We start from the raw sequence: 22695 nt of genomic DNA on the forward strand, positions 1-22695 counted from the left end.
AATGGCAACTATGACATCATCTGTCTTCCCAATTTGGTGTTGGATAGGCTTTATCGCCTGCACTCGACTTTCCCAGCATGTGGCACTCAGGGGTTTCAGTGTCAGAGAGGATGTTCCCAGATGTTGCTTCAAAATTTGCCATCGATGAGTTGATGCAGAGAAAAATACATAGATGCTTTGAATTACATTAAAAAATTCAGCAGCCTCACTAGAAGCTGATGCTGCATCACTGACCATCAAGTTCAGTGAATGAGAACTGCATGGAACAAAAAAAGCTCGAGGGTTTAATTCTCTGATCCATGTCTGCACTCCTCTGTTCTTTCCTCTCATGCCGGCACCATTATCGTAGCCCTGACCTCTCATGTCAGCTATCACAATTCCCGTATCTTCCAGCTTTTTAAAAAGCACATTTGTCATACCAGCTCCTGTAGTATCATCAATGTCAATCAATTCTAGAAAATGCTCTCTGAGAGTCATCATTGCAGGGACATTTTCACTAGGTTCTGTTGTTGTTACAAAACGCACCATTAAAGTCATTTGTTCAGTATGGCTGATGTCAGGTGTGCAGTCCAGAATAACAGAGTAATATCTTGCTGACTTCAGATATGCCGCAATCTTCTGTTTGACTTTTGTTGCCAGTAACTGTATGATCTCATTTTGAATTGTTTTTCCAAGGTAATGGTGTGTGTACATTTCTTGGGTGGTGACTCTTCTTAGATGCTCCTGGAGTACAGCATCAAACTCAGCCATCAGCTCCTTAGAGACTAACCAATTTATTTGAGCATAAGCTTTCGTGAGCTACAGCTCACTTCATCGGATGCATACTGTGGAAACTGCAGAAGACATTATATACACAGAGACCATGAAACAATACCTCCTCCCACCCCGCTCTCCTGCTGGTAATAGCTTATCTAAAGTGATCACTCTCCTTACAATGTGCATGATAATCAAGTTGGGCCATCTCCAGCACAAATCCAGGCCCCCCTCCTCCCCCCCGGCAGGAGAGTGGGTATGTGGGGAGGGGCCTGGATTTGTGCTGGAGATGGCCCAACTTGATTATCATGCACATTGTAAGGAGAGTGATCACTTTAGATAAGCTATTACCAGCAGGAGAGTGGGGTGGGAGGAGGTATTGTTTCATGGTCTCTGTGTATATAATGTCTTCTGCAGTTTCCACAGTATGCATCCGATGAAGTGAGCTGTAGCTCACGAAAGCTTATGCTCAAATAAATTGGTTAGTCTCTAAGGTGCCACAAGTACTCCTTTTCTTTTTGCGAATACAGACTGACACGGCTGTTACTCTGAAACCAGCCATCAGCTCCATAATTTTAAGGAAGTTTCCATTGTTTGGCACATACAGCTGATCTGAAGTGCCACGCAGTGCTAGGTTTCGGGTAGCAAGCATTCTCACAATGGCAATGAGCCTTTTCAGAACATTTTGCCAGTAAAGAGACTCTGACGCTGATCATCTATGGTGGCCTTTAACCTTAGTCTCCTCTCAAGCTCTTTCCACCTATGGAATGCTCTCTGGTGATTTGCTGCATTCTCATGGCATGCCAGATTTCTAGCCAGATTTTTCCAGTCCTTTGTTTCTGTAGAACCCAATGTGGCTGGAACATTAGACTGGAAGAGTTTGCAGCAAAAACAGGATGCAGCATTCTGGGTTTTTGAGTACATAAGCCATGGCCTCTCCCCTTTGTCACCATTGGGGATTTCACACCAGTAATGTATTGGATGGAAACTTCTATTTTCATTGTCTTTGGGGAACATGAAGTTTTTTACTTGCTGTGGCCCATGCAGTACAAGGAAGTCCCTCAGGCTACTGCTCAAGTGGGTCCACAGTCCTGGATCATCTAGACTTAAGGAACTAACCTCAGCAGCAGCTGTTTCTTGTGCCTCCACCACTCTCTTCTCTGATCTACACTTTTCTTCGGGAATGTGCATGGTTACATCCATTTGAGCTGGAGATATGGATGCTGCAGTAGCTGCCAGGTCACCTGCACTCTGACTAACTGGAAGATCAGGCGGCATCTCACCACTCACATCCTCCCTATGAATATTTGTGTCTATGTATCTCAGGATAGCTCCTTCCTGCTTAGATAGAAAAGCTCTCTTTCTTTTTCTGAATGCTGCCTTCTTTCCCTCATGACTGCTGTTCTGTGCCAGCTATAGTGGGTCTCAACACTCAGTTGAAGGGGACAGATTAGCAGGCTGGTAGCAGGGCCTAAGTGAGGGAAGATATCAGCATCTAAAGGGCCTAACTGGCTCCTACTACTTCAGTTGACTGCCCGTTCTCCTCACGTGGGTTCAGGGAAGCAGCAGGAAATAGGAAGCTCCCTGAGAAGCTGGTGTTAATCAATCCAGGCTCCTGGGGGAGCTAGAGAGGTACATAAGAGGCTCTTCCTCCTCTCCCTCCTTGCAGGTCCTGCTGCTTTCTGTTATTCCCTCTCACCTTTTCTCCTGTCTGCCTGTTATGTCTGTTGTGTCCTCCTTCCTCCAGCACAGCACTCCACCATCTCTGTGCATCTAGAGCAGAGAGAGTACATACGCACCAGCAGCAGACACAATTTTCTACACTCTGGGTCCTAGAGGCGCCCCCCCACAGTCTGGCACCTGAGATGGCCGCCTCATTTCGCCTCATGGTAAGGCGAGACCTGTGTGCAGTCGTCTCCTCAGTGGAGCCATGAAGCATGCATGCCATGGTTTCCAGCTTGGCAGTTTCATGTTTGAAAGGGGGCTGTTCTTTTGTACCCACTCCACAGCCTGAAACTTTTTTGTTACATTGGAAAGAAGGGGGTTGAAATAGATGCCAGGTCATATTGCCTGGAGTGGCGGGAAGACGGTTTATTAGCAGGATTTTAAAGGGTTCCTAATGACTCTTCATCTGTCTCTACAAGCACTTAAGCTTGTGACTAACTTTATACACAGGAGGAATGGGGCTACTCCTGTGTAAAGTAACTCATATTATTAAGTGTGTGCAGGATGAAGCCTTACTGTTAAAGCAAAACTAAGATTATCTCAAAATCTGTCCTGACTCAAGGCCGTGCATTGGTAAAGGCAGCCTTTTGAGTTTGTTTGGAGACCCTTAAATGAAGTCCAGCGCAGCAAGACCTCACCTCAAACTGACTGCAAGTGAAGGCGAAGTGGAAAGACTGTAATGCTGTATTTAATGGATGTGTACTCCAGTAGGGCAAGTGTAAATAAAACCAAATCCCTTGTTACAAGCTATGTGAGTCAGAGGAGTGTACGCCAGTAACTGAAAAATCTTGGCAAGAAGCAAGTTTTTAATTTTCCATGACAGGAAACAAGGGTATGTCTTGGTGAGAACCTATAGCTCTTCCTCTGCCCCCAAGCAGGGCAGTAATCCTCACACTGGCTTTTTCATACAAATGTAGTTTTATAAGTATGGGGCAGGGTGCGGGAATGGATTGTAAAGTCTAGTTAATGAGAGAGAAAACTGGGGCAAGAAAGATGTTAGACAAGAAAGACAGTTAAAACTTTATTTGGCAGGGGTGTCATGTTACACGGTGTTTGTGTGTGGTTCTTCTGAAATGGGATCTTTCTGCTCCTGCTCTTTTGCCTATCTGGGCCAATTGGTTTCTTTTGTGTCTTTTTCCTTGGGGGAAGCCAAGAGAAAGGACCACTTGGAGTCAGGAGACCTTATAGGAAATGTTGCCTTCCCTAAGATGGGAAGGCAGGAGCAAGTGGAGGCCAGAGGTGGAAATTCAGGTGCTGAAGTTTAATTTAATGTAGTCTTATCTAGTCTTATGCAACACAGTGAAGTAGAAGCGTAGGTGAAGGGCCTCTGAAAGAACAGGACTCAAGATAATAACTGCAAGTCACATTTGGGCAACATGATGTGGCTGCAGGTTAGAGAGGCAGAAGTTCAGATAGAACCTTGCCGGAGTTGTCCTGGTCCTGCCAAACCTAATGAAAAGACTCCCACTGATTCCAGTTATATGGGCTCAGGCCCTGAACGCACTGTGCGAGCGTCCACCATGTCTTCTGTCTGCTATGGGCAAAATCCTGCCCTCCCACCTTGCAAAGATGGCAGCAGAGCCAGTGTGGTTCTGTTGTGTATGGCAGGGTACATAGAGCCTATGGAGGCTTACACCAACAAATAGTGGATGACATCTATCCAAAAAAACAAGCATCAGGAGCAAAAATATTTTCTGTAGTGCTATTAATTAACACTGTGCTTACCAGGGTAAGATGCATTCTCTGCCCTGAAGAACTTATAGCATGTAAGCTTCATACATGAGGAGCTCTCATTGATTTTAATGGAACATTCTCCATTTGGAGGGCTTGCAGGATCAGGCTCTAACACAGACTAGAGAAACACAAGACAAGACATGGTTTAAAGTATATGTTTCAGCTCAGCTATGACATTAAGGCAGCAATCCTCTAAAATTGCCAGCAAAATTGTTGGCAATCACACTCAAATTACATTAAATATGTTGACTTCAGTGTAATTGGATTATCTCAGTGCATGGTTAAAACAAGATTTTTGAAAAAATGTCTGATTACGTTCAGTTGCACTCTGGTTGGGAGCCGGGGGATATCCAAGGCGTGTTTGCAGGTGGATGGCTCTTTCTCAAGAATCCTAAAAAAAAAAAGCAGGTAATTGTTTAAATGATGCTGCCAACTGTGCCTATGCAAACGTTTATTTTGCCCCAACAGAGAGGTTGCAGGAGGCACTGGAGGGATATGCCTATTATAGAATTTTGTTGAATTATCAAATTTAAAATACGAATTCTCTCACATTTCAGATCTTATTGTTGTTGCTGCTACTTATCAAAAAGGCTTGTGTTTAAAACAGGCTTTTCACCTTCAGAGTTCTTCTTCTCTCCCTCTCAGGAAGTGATGGTGTCAAATTTGGGGCAGCACAGTTTTCCCCTATTGATACACTTTGTCAAACATAAGGCGGGTCTAGTAGAACAAAGAGCTGGCATGTGAGCAAGGACCATATTGAGCAAGAACATGCCATATTGGCGTGTTTCTGCTCATACTGTCAGCTTCAGCGAATTATAAAGTTTCATTTTTAAAAAGAGTAAAGAAGGAGATTTTAAAAGACACAAAGGGGAGTTTGGCACCTAAATGCTATTGACTTTCAACTCCCCCTGTTTGGTCATGGTTGTGGAAACTTGCTCCAGAATGGGAAGTGAGGTCACACTATCTGACTGTTCTGGCTAGGAGCCTCAAACAATTGCTCTAAGAAAAGTGAGCTGTTGCCATTTGTTTTTAGTGTGTTAATTCTGAAGTCTGATGACAACAATTTCAATATTATCATTTGATCAGGCACATCCATCTCTTCTGGGGTTCTGGGTAAAGTTTGAGATTCTGGGCAGAGCTTTAATAGAGTGCAATACTATTCCTCTCCTCCACCCCACACACCCTGCTTATGAATGAGAAAATTCCTGTTCAAACACAGAGCATCTGCGATAGCAAAATGGAGTAACTTACATTATTGGCTAAGTAGGCTGACCTAATTCTGCCCTCAGTTATATAATTAAATGAGGGTAGAATTGGATTTGCTATGCGTCGTTTGGATACTTTGAAATTAAGGTCATCTTGTATGAAATCTCTTTTTCAGACCCTTTTTTACTGTTTTTTCTCACTTTAGGGGAACACCTGAGGATCTGCCCGCAGGGCTACACCTGCTGCACCAGTGAGATGGAAGAGAATTTCGCAAAAAAAAGCCAAAGTGAATTTGAAGACATGATGACAGAAGCCAGCCGCTCAGCACAGGTGACCCTAACATCTCAGTACAAAAACTTCGATGGTAAGTAAAGAACATACAGATTACCCCAGTTTTGCTAGTTGCTCTTTAACTGTTGGACTCAGGAGTTTTGTTTTGTTTTTTGCCATCTGGCTCTATCTTTGTGTATTGTGTTCTGTAGCTGTTACTGTGTCATGGCTTTCAATCTGAGTTCTAGCACATGTTGCATTTTCACTAGAGAATTACTTAGAAAATCTGTTTTTATTAAGGACTATTCAGGAGTCTTACATCCGTATGTAGCTAAGACTGGTATACATAGGCACAGAAATGGCTTTTAGAGACACCCATAACAACGTAGAGTATTAACACAGCAGCATAACATCTGAGGTAATTACAAGAAGCTTGGCAACATTACTTGAGCTGTAGGTGAAAATCATGGTGCTAGGGAAGACTCTGATCTGTAGTTAGTTTCCTGAATGAAAAATAGGTTAGCAAGTGTCATTTGCCTTCAGATGCTCGTGACAGAAATTTAATGCAGCACTCACCCTTACAGTGCTGTGGAGAAGTATGGTGTCAGGGATACAGCATCACTTTCAAAGCACTAAGCAAAGTATATGGCTGGCTGGCTGCTTCTGTTGCCAGTGGAATCAGTTTTGCAGCGCAGGCTGTAAGCTTTGAGGTCTTAAGGCCAGTGGAAATAAGTGGTTTATTGGCAAAATAGAGCTGACCTATGGTTCTGGAACCATATCTATTATCAGCAATACCTATTTTGAAAAAGGCCAGGCATTTAGAATCACAGTCCTCTTACCTTTATCAACGATTGTCATATGGAGCTATAGTTAAAAGCACAGTGTGTGGGAGGGAGGTAATAATGGATAGAAGGGTAAAATTGGAGACTTCAAGAAACACACAGATTTACAGAAATTGGCCTGACCTTCCGAAGCAGATAGCCAAGATTAAGGTCTTTTTCACTGAATAGGAAAAAAACCAAGACAATGCATCTCTACACTGTGCGTTGCAGCTGCATAGTTGAAGTTGACCGTAGCAAAGGCTTTCTTTTGAAGTCTGGGATTAATTTGTAATTTTGCCCTGAGAAAAGATTAAGGCCCGGATTTTCCAAAGTGACTAGTGATTTTGTTTGCCCAGTTTGACACTGTAAAAGGGCCTGATTTTCAGAAAGGCTCGAGCACACTTGCTGCCATCTGAAAATCAGGCCCCGTTACAGTACCTTAAGTTGAGCACCCAGATATTGTAATATTCAGTAGCACTTTTGAAAATCTTGGCCCATATGCTTACTCTTACCCTCACATCCAGGGCATGTGACTGAACACAATGCCACATCCTGGAGGTAACTGAGATAGAATTTGGCTCAAAATATTGAGGATTGCACTAACAAACAGAGATTGCCCAGTAGGCAAACACTTTAATAAACCTAATTTTGTTTTAGTGTTGGCTTTAAAAAAACAAAATCAGGGTCCTTCTCTTTCTAAATTTCTGATTGGAGCTACCCAGATGTTCTTTATGATTTGTTTTCCAGTGTTTGAGAAAAATATTCCTTTTATCTCTCTAAGACATACATCTAACATTTTTCTTGGGCCCAAAGCAGTATCTGTGTTCAAAAAAACAAAGTATTTATCAAACCATAATGTACAAATCATTGCTCTTTTGTGGCAGGCATAACCTCAGCTGAGCCCTCAGGCCCAGGAAGATGTTTCCTGCTCCCATTACATCTTTTTTAGTTTGCTTAACTACTGCTGCAATCAATATTGGGCTTATGATTTATGCAGGACATGTGATGCAAAAGCGTATTTATGATTTCAGGTTTGAATTTGCCTAGGAGCAAAATTTGACTTTACAACTTCACTGGAAATTTCAGATAGAAGGAGTTGAAGCTGCAGTGGGTTGAGGGGGTGGGGGGGAGATCATTTGCAGAAATGATGTAGAAACAAATGCATCCTCAACCACTGGGATTGCCAGCTGGTTTACAGTTAACAAAATGTTTTGCACACATGAGAGATGTTATTAAACAGCCTCAAATATAGGCGTTTCTCTTGCTTCAAACTGGAAGTTTATGCTTAGGGCCCTACCAAATTCACAGCCATGAAAAAAGCATGATGGACCGTGAAATCTGGTCTTTCCCCATGAAATCTGGTCTTTTGTGTGCTTTTGCCCTGAACTACTATACAGATTTCACTGGGCAGACCAGTGTTTCTTAAACTGGGGGTTGTGACCCCAAAAGGGAGTTGCAGAGGGTTGCAAGGTTATTTTAGGGGGTCACAGTATTGCCACCCTTACTTCTGCGCTGCTGCCTTCAGAGCTGGGTGGCTGGAAAGTGGCGGCTGCTGACTGAGGGCCCAGCTCTGCAGGCAGCAGCACAGAAGCAAGGGTGGCAGTACCACACCATGCATCCTTACTTCTGCATTGCTGCTGGTTGCGGCGGTGCCTTTAGAGCTCAGCTCCCAGGAGCAGCCACTGCTTTCCAGCTGCCCAGCTCTGAAGGCAGCATTGCTGCCAGCAGCATCACAGAAGTAAGGTAGCAGTAACACAGCCCCGCCCCACGATAACCTTGTGACCGTGCCCACAACTCCTTTTCGGGTCAGGACCCCTACAATTACAACACCGTGAAATTTCACATTTAAATAGCTGAAAGCATGAAATTTACTATTCTTAAAATCCTATGACTGTGAAATTGACCTAAATGGATTGTGAATTTGTTAGGGCCCAATTTATGCTCATTCCGGTGCTGGACACACACATAAATGTCCTTGTAGGTTTTGTTAGATCTACTTTGTCAGCTGCTTCCAATACTATTAACTACTAGGTTTTGATAAATTACCTGTTAAGCAGTGGAAAGGCCCTTCGTTGGCTTTGTCCCTTCCTTTGGGAGATATCCCAAAGTATGGTAATAAGTGCTTTTCCCCCTCCCCCAGATCATTCAGGTATGGAGTTCTGCAAGATTTCATCTTTTCATCTCTCTTGTTTGATGTGTATCTTTGGCCTGTAGGGGAGAGAGAGTGCTGTGTTCTGGCTTGCAGGGTTATCAGTGTGTGGATAACCCTGAGCGCCTCATCTCCTTTTTGTTATAGGAGGGAAGTATTTGAGGGAATGGGACAGAATAGTGAGTGTAATTTCCCTTGGAATGGGGTACGCTTTGCTAATATTATTTACAGCCTGGAGGTCACGTTATTCACAGATTCTCTCGTGTTAGGATGGTATGTTGGTAGCCTGGAGGCTACCACTTTCCGTTTCTGTTGCAGATTGCTTCACAGGAAATCATGTCTTTGTAATCTCAGTGCTGATCACTGCAATAGCTTTTAGTTGTAAAGGACCCAGAAACTTCATCTAGAAAATGCCCACCTCATTAGTACTGCCCTATATACTGGTGTTCCACAAGCTGCTTTGGGAGCAATTCAGCCTGTTAGTTTTGTCTGTAAAGCCCCAAATGGTTTGACAGCCTGTTGTCTGAAAAATCACCTCTGCCCAGTTGCAGGAATTACAGTCCGCCATGTCACTCTCACTGTCTGCTCCTGGGGCAAACTCTGAAGGTATTTATAGGGCAAAAGTCAAAATAGTATGTAGGCATGAAATTTGAATTTTAAAAAACATAACTATGGGATTGAACTCTGTTCCTGCAATCCTAAAATTTGATTGTCCTCTGCATATTATTCATCTGAATTCTAGATTCCCAGGGTAGTTTAACTTGATATGGAATGGAGCAATGGACTTTAGAGATGTATATGGCCTACTCAGAGTGTGTTTACAAGGAAGATTAGTTACGGCTCAGTTAGCTTTTTCTTGAGGCTCATTTACCTGCAAATCTTGCCCTGTTTCTGTATTTCAGGTTGTTAAAGGAGAAATTTGAAGATAACTGGGACTGTCTGGGCGGGGGGGATTTGTGGAGATTGAGAAAAATGTCTACATTTCAAACACTTCAAAAGGACATAGATTTTAATCTGAGATTTACCATGCTTTAAAATTGATGTAGTCTGAAGGGCTAGGGGGGAGGGATAAAATGTTGATACCTACATGGGGGGAAAAAAATCCCCCTACATGGACAAAAAACTGCAAAAAATGTGTAGTGCTCTCTCTGCTGGTTGGAAAGCAGTAGTTAGCCAACAAACTCCCTGAGTCATGCCAACAGCAGTCAACAGCCATTCTATTTGTAAAAGCCTCTTGGCAAAATTCACTGTTCTTTGTTTCAGACTAGCAGCCATGTTAGTCTGTATCCACAAAAAGAACAGGAGTACTTGTGGCACCTTTAGAGACTAACAAATTTATTAGAGCATAAGCTTTTGTGGGCTACAGAAAAAAATGGTTTTTGAATGTTATGATATGTTATCATATCATATCTGGTAGGAGAACACTTCAACCTTTCTGGCCACTCAGTAAAAGGTTTAAGGGTGGCAATTTTGCAACAGAAAAGCTTCAGAAAACACACTCCAACGAGAAACTGCTGAGCTTGAATTAATATGCAAACTAGATACCATTAACTTGGGTTTGAATAGAGACTGGGAGTGGCTGCGTCATTACACATACTGAATCTGTTTCCCTAAGTTAAGTATCCTCACACCTTCTTGTCAACTGTCTAAATGGGCCATCTTGATTGTCACTACAAATTTTTTTCTCCTGCTGATAATAGCTCATCTTAACTAACTAGTCTCTCACAGTTTATATGGCAATTTAAAACTTATCTGTGTGTGTGTGTGTGTATATATCTTCTTACTATATGTTCCGTTCTATGCATTCGATGAAGTGGGCTGTAGCCCATGAAAGCTTATGCTCTAACAAATTTGTTAGTCACTAAAGTGCCACAAGTACTCCTTTCAGAGTAAGAGCCATGTTAGTCTGTATTCGTAAAAAGAAAAGGAGTACTTGTGGCACCTTAGAGACTAACCAGTTTGTTTGAGCATGAGCTTTCGTGAGCTACAGCTCACTTCATCGGATGCATAGCATATCGTGGAAACTGCAGAAGACATTATATACACACAGAGACCATGAAACAAAACTTCCTCCCACCCCACTCTCCTGCTGGTAACAGCTTATCTAAAGTGATCATCAAGTAGGGCCATTTCCAGCACAAATCCAGGTTTTCTCACCCTTCTCCCCCCCCCCCACACACACATACAAACTCACTCTCCTGCTGGTAATAGCCCATCCCTCTTTGATACTCCTGTTCTTTTTACTGTTCTTTGTTGTTTCTCCACTACAAATATGGAGTATTTTTAAGAGGTTGAGAAATCTTACATTTTTCAAGGTTTCAGATAAAACTTAGTTGTTGTTTTTCAAATCAGTTATTGATTAAAACCAATTCCTGGTAAATCTCTGATCCACCTGAAAAAGGCAAATGAAAAGAAGTGATAGCATTATACTATATATTGATGGTTACGTCTTATCTAGAATACATCTCAACTCATTTATACTTCTCATTTTTTTATATAGATGATGCTAGCTACTGTAGTTCTGTAACTGCCTGTAGGATAGCTACTCCACCCCTTCATCTAAGAAGCTTTCCCTGGGACTCGCACGGCATATAATTATAGTCTAAACACTGCTGGCATAGATGTATAAAAACAATGAATAAGAGCAAGTGTCAATGGGCAGTGACAGTGAGGGGCTGCAAACAGAAAGGAACAAAGCTGTTCTTATGGTTTTAATCAAAGCTTAATTGTTCCAACCCTAATCTATCTCCCTCTCTCCCTTTTTTAAAAATCACTTTTAAATAGGAGTGAAATATTGTGCCAGTCTTTTCTTCTCAAACACTTCAGTGCAGTTAGCAGCACTGCTTGTGTGGCTGTAGACCTTTAGCTGTGAGCCAGGAAATCTCTTTTTATAATTATTTAGACCTTTTAAGGGAATATCAAAAAGTAAAATTGAAAATCTACATTTTTCCTACCACATAGCTGATGTAAACTGACATAAAGTCCAGTATTTTTAAGATGCACCAATCACAATTTATTTAACATAAAATTATAGTAGATTACCTACTAGAATATTTGATATAATCTACAAGCTTACATAACTTCAAATATGAGTAGCTGGAGAACAAGTATGTTGTGACACAACGCAACGTACATAATTAAGAACATGACTTTGGAGTTATTTTTAGACAATTACATATTTCTTTTGAAATGAATCATTCTTTTAACTTGTAAAGGTGTGGAGAGTGTTGGAAGTTGTCATGAGACAATGGTTAACCATTTAGGGGATTGCTAAAGTACTGTGTTTTCTGCTGTTCTGTCTTATTTTAAGTTTAACCAAATGTTTCTTTGTAAAAGGAATTCGCTTATTTTAGGATACAGTAAAAGAGAGGAGTTAGGAGTGTAGCCTAAAGACTGTAAGTACATATTTAAGTGCATTTCTCCAGCAAATCAGAAGTTGATTTGATAAAAGTTCTGCTTGTGTGAGCGTCTGTTGTAACAAAACAGATGGACAGAGAGCTGTTCATCCTGTTTTCCCCCCGCTAAATTTTGGGTCAAAATCCTGTCCACGACCGGACTTTTGCAAATATTTCCTATCATTCTAACAGGCAGAACAAAAATTCCAGATCTCAACACTGATTGACTTAGAGGCATTTGAATTTTGTGGCTTGAGCCCATCTTTACGTATAAGATAGGTACACGCACAAAGCTTCACTGCGAAACCATCAGAATCGCTATGCATGGAACATGCACTTTGTGTGGGACTATGCCTTGAACTCATGTTCATTTGGAGACTGCAGCTGATGCTTAGTAGGCAGTGTCTCTCTGGGAGCACATGATGCCAGTGCTCTGGAATCTGCACTGGCTGCTTATTGGTGCACCGGTGGGACTTTAGTCTGTTGCTTTTGACCTACAAACCCCTAACTGGCCTAGGACTCCTCTACTTGAGATCTCCAAATTTCACGATGCTGCAGTTGAGATTGCTGGAAGCTCTAAAGCTTGAACCTGGAGCTATAAGACAGAGGACTGTGCTTGATTCTGGAACTTGCTTCCCCATTGGTCCAAACCAGCCTAAGTTTGGTGAACTTCAGGACATGCTTTGGAAGCCATTTATTTGATTGGGATCTGGAGATGTGCTCTTGGGTGGCTATACTGTTTTTGTGACTGAACGCTTCCTTATAGTTGGGGCTTGCAGAACTTGAGGTATAGACATATTTTTCTACATATATTAAAAGAATAAATAAATATAACTTTGCCTCAGTGAAACATCTTAAGATTCCTAGAATTGGCGGGAAAAACAGAATTACAACACCAAGAAAACCTTGAGATGTGTGAAAAGTTTACCAACATCTATGGAAAAGTTGAGAGAGAGAGAGAAAGTGTATTTTGGTCTGAGATGTGATAATACAAACCTTTATGAGCAGGAAAAAACCCAAGAGCTAACAAATTAGCTAAATGTGCTTTTAAGCTTCACCCTGTATTGTTGTAACAGTTAACTACAGTGTATTTGGTAAATGCTCACCGACTTAAAAAACCACTTGCCAAATTTTGCCCTCAGTTACACTTAGAGCAGGGAGACATTTTTCAAACAAAACTCTTCTTATTAAAAAAAAATATACTTCAGGTCAACTGACCCATCTTTGTCAATTTGTATAGATTTTGGCAAATTGTTTCAGTTGAATAAAACCTTTAAAAAAACCAAAAAGGCGGTGTTTCATTGTGACCATTTTCAATGAAATGTTTTTACTTTTTGATTCGAAACTACTTTTCCTTTTGAAATTACCTTTAATTATATTTTTTTCAGTCAAAAAGGGAAAAGTTCAGCACTGAAACAAAATGATTTACTATTTGATTCACTAAAATCTTTTGGGGAAAAAAATAGTTTTGGGGTTTGATTGACAGAGCCAAATTCTGCCCTCGGTCACCTGAGCAGCTTCAGTATGACTGAGAGCAGGATGTGGCAAGTGCGTGAGTATGCTTTTGAAAAGGAGCATCAAATGCAATTCTCTGGATTCATCATGATTTTCTACGCTAAGGCAGCTTGTGCAAAACAGCTTGAACCCGACAAGAAAAGGGAGTTGTCCTGAAGAGGTGGCAAAACTGGGGCATATGGAAAAAGAAACAACAAAATGCACAACAAAAGACCCTTTTTTATTCCTCTCAGAAGTGAGGTGAAAGGAGCCATCAGTGGTTTTGCTGTTGTTTCTGATACAGAACCACCTTAAGAAAACACAAACAACTGGGAATGATTTATGATGGTCCTGCTGCTGCTGTCTGCAGATTTGTTTCATGTACAGTATTGGGCATCTCACTTGGTATTTATGGTTTTAGTGGAATGGGGTGGGGTACCTATCAAAAGTGCATTCCAGAACATGGAGAGATTACTCGTCACAGGTAGCTGCCTCGGGGAAGTGAATGCTTATATTCACCTATAACAGTTTTAGCACCTGGAGTTTTCTTTCTCCTTATGGCTTGTTCTCTTCACATTGAAGCTGCAAACATCCATTGTATGCTGAAGGGTATGTTTTAGTGTGCATGCAGCAGTTTACTTTGAAGAATGACACAAGCACAATATTCTTTCCTATAAAACAGGGGTGGGGGGGAGTGCTGACTGGATGAGAAAGCGCACTGCTTTTGGGTGCCGTGTACAAGGACTAACAGACCCAAAAGCGAAGGTATTATGAGCTGCTTGTTCATGCTTATGATACATAGATTTATGTAGGAAAGGTAAAGCATATGTCTCAGTTACAGCATATGCAATAAAACAACAGATGTTACCATATTTTGTCGTCCCGTCCCCACCCAAAAAAACCCTCTCTTCTAAAAAGAAAAGGAGTACTTGTGGCACCTTAGAGACTAACCAATTTATTTGAGCATAAGCTTTCGTGAGCTACAGCTCACGAAAGCTTATGCTCAAATAAATTGGTTAGTCTCTAAGGTGCCACAAGTATTCCTCTTCTTTTTGCAAATACAGACTAACACGGCTGTTACTCTGAAACCTCTCTTCTAAGTGCTTAAATAACAGTGAAATGCACATCTGTTTTGGGACATGAAAGAAATCACCTGCTTCTCTGAGACATTGGATGGTACAGAATAATTTACCAAGAAGTTAGTGATGTCCTGACAGACATTTTAGAAGGCAGTGTTGATGGGTTTTATTTTTAATGTGTAGGGCCTAATGCATGGTTTTCTGAAAAACTCCAGTTTCACAGAATATACAGTCAATCAGTCTAGCTTTTATAATAAATGCTGGATGTCACCATCAGTGATGGAAGAACCATTATGCTGAGTGCAGTTGTGTTCACATGGCCAGATTGAGATTAAAACAATGAAATGAGAGACGAATAGATGACATTTTTCTGTATGGCTTTTCAGAGGAGCCTAGTATATGAACCAACATACAGTGAGCCAATGAAACTTAAATAATTTTCAATTAGAACAGCTCCCATCCTTCAGCCTTCTTACACTCTGGTTTTTCTCAGAAAAGTAAAGAAGTAGAATTTCTTCAGGCAGTTCTGTTGCAATGACATTTATGCTGTATGAGCCAAATCCCAAGAAGATCTGTGCATGTACAACTCAGTCCTTCTCCGGATTCATCTTTCTGTTTCTAATCAGCTGAAGTTCTAATTTAGCTGTCTTCCTGGTTCCAAAAACTGGGCATGAGAGGTGATGTGCCACCTGGGTTCCTGGCACATATAGTAAAGTTGAAACTATGGTACCAGAAAATATGGCAAGTTTCTGCATAGCAGATTACATTTGATTTTTTTTTTAGGGTGTTTCTTCGTGTATTTTCTCTCATTCAGGGCGATATAGGTTCTTTTCTCCACAAAAATTATGCTCATTACAAGCAGTTGTTTTTATATTTTATTATTATTATTATTTATTATTGTGTTAGAAGCAAGTAGGTGCCTGGACTAAGATCAGGGCTCCATTGTACATACAGGTACTGAGAGACAACCCCTGGTGCAGGGCTGTTTCACTGCTGTGTAGACTTCCAGGCTTAGGCTGGAGCAGGGTGGGAGGATCCCAGGGCTCCAGCCTGAGCCTGGAAATATAAACAGCAATGAAACCCGCCCCGCAGCCCAAGCCCTGTGAACCCAAGTAAGCTGGCACAGGCCATTTGTGGGTTTTTCTTTACTGTATAACATCCAGTAAATGGACAAGCCAGACTAGGGGCAGAAAGGGAAACAGACCTGAAGTGACTTGTTTGACGTCACACACTAAGTTAGTGATAGAGCTGGGAATAGAACCCACGTCCCGTGGCTTCCAGTCTAGGCCCTCTCTACTATACCACACCTCTTTCTTTTCCAAAACTTGCAATGATCCTGCTTATCGAGGTGTGCCCCTTTAAGAGTACAGGCTATAAAATATCATCCCATTCCTTACTGGCTTTGCTAATTCAGACTTGTATTACAGAGAGGAAGAGACAGTCCCACTCCCTAAGATGGGGAAATACACCATTTGGCTGTGGTACCCCTTTTGTGTAAGGCCTTCCGAACAGGAGAACTGATGAAGTCTGCAAACCTGTTATACAAACTGAGGGTACAGTACAACAGAGACTTTCCTTACAAGAGGTGACTGTGGCCGTGTCTTGTGGCCAAATTTTCTGGCATGCAGAACATCACAAACACCAGCAAAGTCAATGGGAGTTCCAGGTGCTCAGGACCTTTGAGGATCAGGCTAATGGTTGAGGTACCCGCACCAGAAGTTAGGTAATGCTTTGTCAGTTTTTTGGTAGAAAGAGTCCTTTACGTTCACCACAATGTAACATGGAAAACATGGAATGAGAAGTAGGAGGAGCAGGAGGGAAGTAAAGCATCTGTAATCAACTAACATGGCTTCTTGGGTTAAAAAAACACAGCTAGTGCAATATATTCTGTCTTGGGTCTTTCCTGGAACTGGACTGCTGCTGTCCTGGGCTATTTGGGGGCCTAATTTTGGTTCTATCTTGTATTTGCTGAAAATGACCCATTACAATAACACACGCCATTTATCTGACCGCTCATGACTATTTGAAAAAGTGATCACTGGTATAATACGTCTTTGGTAAAGCTATGGGTTAGCCACGACAGCACTGGTACAATGTTTGTTCCACAGTCTGGAGAATGGAGACTAGAACTGCCCACATAGGACTTGATTCAACAAAGCATTTAAACATGTGCTTCTGATTAAACCCATGCTTACATGCTTTGCTGAAGTGCAGTCACAGAAAGGATACACAAAAATATTTTGGGGGTGTCTGAAATATAAAATATAACTCAGTATTCAGCACAAGGGACTAATTCAACTACATTAGCTTTATTTCAGAGGCTACAAACCTTACACAGCAGTAAAGACTTCTGACTCGTAATCTATTGATAGACTTCATGATCTACCCTTAAGGGGGATAGAGGGCTCTGTATTGTTCAACAGTGGCCCTGGCTAATTAACGAAAAGTAGCAAGAGTATCAGAACACAGTGTCACCCAGACCTTGACCAGAAGGATGGTGCCTTTGTATGTAGAGGGATAAACGTTTTGTTAAGGATATGGAAGATCCCACTCTTCACTAGTGGAAAGAAATAAGGATTTCTTATTTCTCCTCTGAAACTACTTTAATGGTTTTTGAAGCTTTAGTTTAACGTGCATTGTTTTGCCTTTGCTGTGACCACTTTTCCAAATCTAATGCATGCATTTCAGCATTGATTACTTCCTCTGCTGCTTAAAACAACAGTAGACAAAATCTCCTTCAGTGGCTCAGGGTATGATTGCTTCTAAAGGATCGTCTTTAAGGAGATTGGACAAAAGAGGAAAAAGATCATATCGCGAGCTATGAAAACTGTTCACAGGTTGTTTTGGATAAGAATTAAGACTGTGGTGTTTTAAGGTGCCCAAGGAGTTAGATGCGCAACTTGCATTGAAATTCATAGGGTTTGGGCACTTAACTTCCTGAGGCTCAACTGAAGATTACAGCTGAAAATAGTGCATACGTTAAACCTTATTTTAGGGATCTGGTAGGAGGAGAATGAACCCATTAGTTTGGCTTTAGAAGAGCATAGAAATCCAAGGATATGTGTTGAGTTAAGTTGTGATCTGGAGCTCTTTAAAAGTGAAGATCTACCATTTTAAGGAGAACCCTGAAACAATAGAGAAACAAATTCCTTGTGACTATTTTGGGCCTTTAACCTTTTGTTTTGATTTCCATTAGTGTCTTGCAAGTAATGCATCACTAAGCAACTCATGAATGTCTGTCTCTGCTTGACTGTATTTCAAGCTGTATACCAGTAATCAAAAAAAGCTGGACACCTGCAAACCAGGGGTCATACCACCCATTAATGAAGGTGCCGGGAAGTAATGTTTGTTACACTGTAACATTAATATCGGGTCTGAATTCAGCTTCTAAAATGCTGGAGATAATGGAGTTGTTTCTGACGGCCCCAACGATATAGTGATTTGCTTTTAAAGCATAAAGCCCTGTTCCAATGTCACAAAAATGAATACGTTGGCCCTTGAGGAGTAGTGAATGCCTATAAACACATTGTGCTGCCGCATATACTCAACTTGTCACAGGGGACATGGCCAGTATTTAGTCCCACTGGAAAAGGAGCACTGCGTTCTTCAGCTACTCCAGCTCCATCCGTCCATACCCATGTCGGGTTCCCTGACTCACTTCTCATCCCATCACTCAGCAGTTTAGTAAGGAGATTAGACAAGAAGACACTAACATGCCAATGTGCCTTCCAGTCTATGCTCAGGTTCGCTTGCTTGGGAAACTCTCAAGAAACAAGAGGGGTGGAATTGTCCCTAGTGGGTAATACTCCAATCACTGAATCCTTTTCCGTCTGGGTGACTAGGGTGGGACAGATCATTTTACCAAGCTGAAGAAAGACCTGGTCCTTGCCCCAAGAATCTTACAGTTTAAAATCACCTGGTGACAATACAGTTCAAAAGCACAGATTGAATTAATAAGCTTTAAATAGGGTTTCTGTCTGGTGTTAATTATCTGCATAATGCTTGGTGTTGCAGCATTGAAAGGACAAAGTTAACTGTATGGAAGGATTTGAATGAAAAGAAGGATCACAGATCGAGAAGCAGAGAGACCCAAGAACAGAACAGAAGGTGTGAGGTTGAGGGGGAGGAGCTTACAAATGGGGCATTCAGAATTATTTTTATACCCCTTCCCCACTACCCTGTCTATTCTTATGGATATCCTAATTCAATGATATAGAAGTAAATAAAATAAAAGCTACAAGAATTGTTAACACTGGACTCATTTTTACCCTAGCCCAGGAAGATTGTGGCTCTTTTCAAATCTGAAATTAATTCAGTAACATTTATAAGACCCTGTTTGAAAGATGTTTTCTTTTCTGTGGAGCTATTTTTTTTTTTTACCTGCTTTTAAACACCATTTAATTCACTGGAGAAAATACTGTCAAGTACTATTAAGCTTTTACTCCCATTTCCTACCCAGGTATGAGTCTCTGAAGCTCGTTCTAAGAGGTCTTTAGGACTGGGGCTTCCAACAGGTATCTTCCCCATGCTAACTCAGAATATTACCCGCAGGGCACTAGGCCAACTCTAAGGGTTTATTTTTCTCTAAACAATAAATATTACTACATACAAAAAAACTACATTAAAAGAGCCTTGTTTGCAAAGTCAAGCACTCAAAAGTTACGAAATGCCAGAATTCAGGTTGCCTGAGAAACCTTAATTTGCCCCCCTTGTAGATATGCATTATGATACCATCTTTAATTACATGATTACATACTGTTTTTTCCACAGGACCCCTGTAACCTTAATTCAGGTATTTCCTACCTTTTGAGTGCTGGACTTCGCAACTTTAACTGTCTTTTAACATAGTTTTTTGTGGGTTATTTCCTAGGGTTTTATAAAAACAAATGGAAAAAATGATGTTCTGTCATGTTGGCATCATATTGACATCCACATAGTTAATCATCCACGGTGGAGTCTTTAAATATTCTCCACAGACCTCTGCCACTTGAGCTTGCAGGGTAACTGATAGCAACAGGTCGTGTGGACCAGCACTAGAAAGAGAAGAGACACATTTTGCTGGTGGGTATCACAGATATCTGCTGTGAATAGAGGATCAGTGAGACTCTGGAATCTTGGGTTACATTCCAGGCTATGGAGGAAAGTGTGCTGTAATGGTCACAGACTCTTCTGCCCATTTTCCCCAAAGTTTTCTGCCCTATCCCCTCCAACCTGTCCCGGTCCTGTTTCTTCCTCATCCTGATCCCATTCTCCGCTCTCTCTCCTCCCACCCCCCGGCTCCTTGTTCTGCTAGTCCCACCCTTCCATTCCCCATTCAGTCATCAGTCCTGGTCTCTTTGTCCAGCCAATCCCAGTCTCCCTCCCACCTCAGATTCCAGCCTCTCCCCACATCTCCCAGTTAGTGTTTCTCTCTTCCCACCCACTCTGCAGTCCCAGTCTCACCAGATTCCTTGTCCCAATCTGCTCTTCCCATCTCCTGGTCCCGCTTTTGTCCACTCTGCATTCAAGTCAAGCAGGCTCCTCTTCTATGCTGCCTGGGCACCAGCACAGAAGTAATTGAGGGTATGTCTACTCTGCAGTGTAATCCCAGGGTTGGTAGAACTTAAGTTAGCAGATCTGGGGTTTGTTATTGTAGGGTTTGAGCATCTACACTCAATTGTAACCCCAGGTTAGAAATATTTTAATCCTGGGTTCCAGCCTGAGACTTCAGCATCTACACTGCATTATGTGGGCCAAAGTCCAGCCACACACATCCCTGACTTCCTAGCATACTCTCAAAATATGGCTGCTCTAGCCCTTTGTTCATGTTGCTGTGTGGTAAAACTTGACTGTCCAGAGGATAAAAGAAATTTGGCCTGTGGGATATTTTTGGCAGACGCCCAGAGCATGAGTCCAGTGGGGCTGCATCTACACTGCAAAAGCAATAGGACTTGAGCCCTAAGTCCATGCCAGCCAGGTCTGGACAGCAGCCAGGAGCTACAATTACAGAGAAAGTCCACCTTTACCACTGTAATCATGGGAGGTGACGGATGCTCAGTTCTGTAGAGATGGTGCATGTACCATCTGGTCATCACTAGAGCTGTGAGAGGCTTAAGCATGGTCAGGGAAGATGCAATCTTCAAAGATTTTATCTGTTAAACTCTAGCAGGTCTCTGCTGAGCATATGCAGTTTGAAATTCTCCAAAGGCTTATAATTTGGACAAATCTGTGCAATTTTTTAGAGGAATAACAAAAGGCACAGGCCACCTTCCTGTCAAATTTCAGGTCCCTGGTTCAAAACATCAGGGCTGTAGAGCTTCTTAAAAGGTCACCAGAATTTTTGAGAATTCCAAAATGTAAATTTCTCTAGTTTTGTTCTCGGAAATAGCTGAACTATTTTGATGGAAACTTTCCAAAAAATTCACCCTGAGGCAGACACCCAGCATGGAAAATTGCAGCCCAAATGGTTGACAAAGTTAAAAACAACTGCAAAAATGTTTTACAATAGGAAGTGGCAGGCAATCTCACTACTAGGTGGTGCAGCCAGTCCTGGCCATAATATAATTACTGCAGCAGAATGCTCACTGAGTTCTCTGGTTTACTAATCAGTACCTGCGTCAAGCTCCATTGGTTAGAATGAAACTTTTAAAAACCTTGAAATTCACTCTATTGTGGAACGAACTCTTTTGCTGTCTAGAGGTGGGAAAATGACACGTTCTTTAGGCTGTAAATGTTTTGGGGCAGGGGTAATCTTTTTATGAGTTTATCTACACATGAAAATTAATCCAGAATGAGGTGTGTAAATGTAGAGTGGATTAACTATTCTTGATTAATTTCCAAAGTGGATTAAGATCATTCAGAATATTTTTGATTAATTCCATGTGTGGATGCTGTTACTCCAGAATAAAAGCATCCGCTCAGGGAATCAGAAATGACTGTTCCAGAATAACTCCCCATGTAGATGATCCCTCTTCTGTGGTGGTTCAGTGTCCTACTGAAATGTGACTGGCTGGTAGGTGCTATAATAATAGCAGAAGAACTGGGTTTTTTTGTTTGTTTTCAATCAATGCAAAAATTCAGCTGGATTGATTTAGACCAAAGTGCAATCAACAAACAATTCACTTTTCCTATAATTCCTCCTCAAGTTTGATAGGTATTTGTCCTCCACAGAAATGCATAATTACCTTTATGTATTCTAAAAATTAATACACAGAAAGTCTTCAATTGATTATCAGAGGTCCCATGAAGGTTGGCTGTTTCATTACTGGAAGTTTAAGTGAGCTATAAATATGTTTTATGTCTTTTATAAGTTCAGAGTGCCATGAAATATAATTAAAAGATTCTGGGCAGTGCAACCATAGGAACAACACAGGATATAAACATTTGACCTTTCTTACCTTTGGTCACCAGTGAGCAATTGCTCTGTAATTTTTCTGCCTACATTACTTACTGTTTTGGCTTTAATACAAGAAGAAAATGCCGACTGAAAACACTGAATGAGCATTCATCCTTCAAAATTCCATATCTCTTTCATCTTGAATTCTTTAAGTAGTTTTCTTTCTTTAGAAGTTGCAGTGAAAAATACAAAGGTATTAAGAACCCAGCAATTACCTTTAATTACATGGGCAACTTAGTCATGAACGAGAAGGCTATACTTGGACTGTATTTGTTATTTCCCTTTTGTTTCTAAAAACAAAAATGGAAATCAAAAAAGTTTAAATAGCTGAAATGTAGTTTGTCTGAAACAGTTCTGTTTTATTTTAGCCAAAGAGGACCCATGTCAAATATAAAGAGTGCAGTGACATAAGAAGTGAACAATCCTTCTTTCAGTAACCTTGTTCTTGCTGTCTGTCAGCCACTGGATTAACATTTATAGCCGTTTTATAAAATTAGGCAAAATTCTTACATCAATAGAAAACTTCAGTTTCTATTGATGTAAGAGACAGAGCTTGGTCGATTATTTTTCATGTTTGCACACAATAGTAAAGCTGACACACTGTGTAGTTCAGAGAAAATTGGGTGCACTACATCAGACTGTAAAATTGCAGCTCCCAGAACGTAAGAAAATAAAACAAACAAGTGTAAAACAG

General features: G+C 41.3%; 1 protein-coding gene across 1 annotated transcript in view; it reads left to right on the forward strand.

The window, feature by feature from the left end:
• The window catches only part of GPC1 (glypican 1), a 324689-nt gene that overhangs the window by 153815 nt on the left and 148179 nt on the right, over positions 1 to 22695 (forward strand). The window contains exon 2 of the mRNA XM_037908653.2: positions 5624 to 5782. Coding sequence (XP_037764581.1) covers positions 5624 to 5782 — 159 coding nt within the window. The remainder of the gene's footprint in view (positions 1 to 5623; positions 5783 to 22695) is intronic.

The sequence above is a fragment of the Chelonia mydas genome, chromosome 9, assembly GCF_015237465.2.
Source record: "Chelonia mydas isolate rCheMyd1 chromosome 9, rCheMyd1.pri.v2, whole genome shotgun sequence".
Classification (NCBI taxonomy): domain Eukaryota; kingdom Metazoa; phylum Chordata; order Testudines; family Cheloniidae; genus Chelonia; species Chelonia mydas.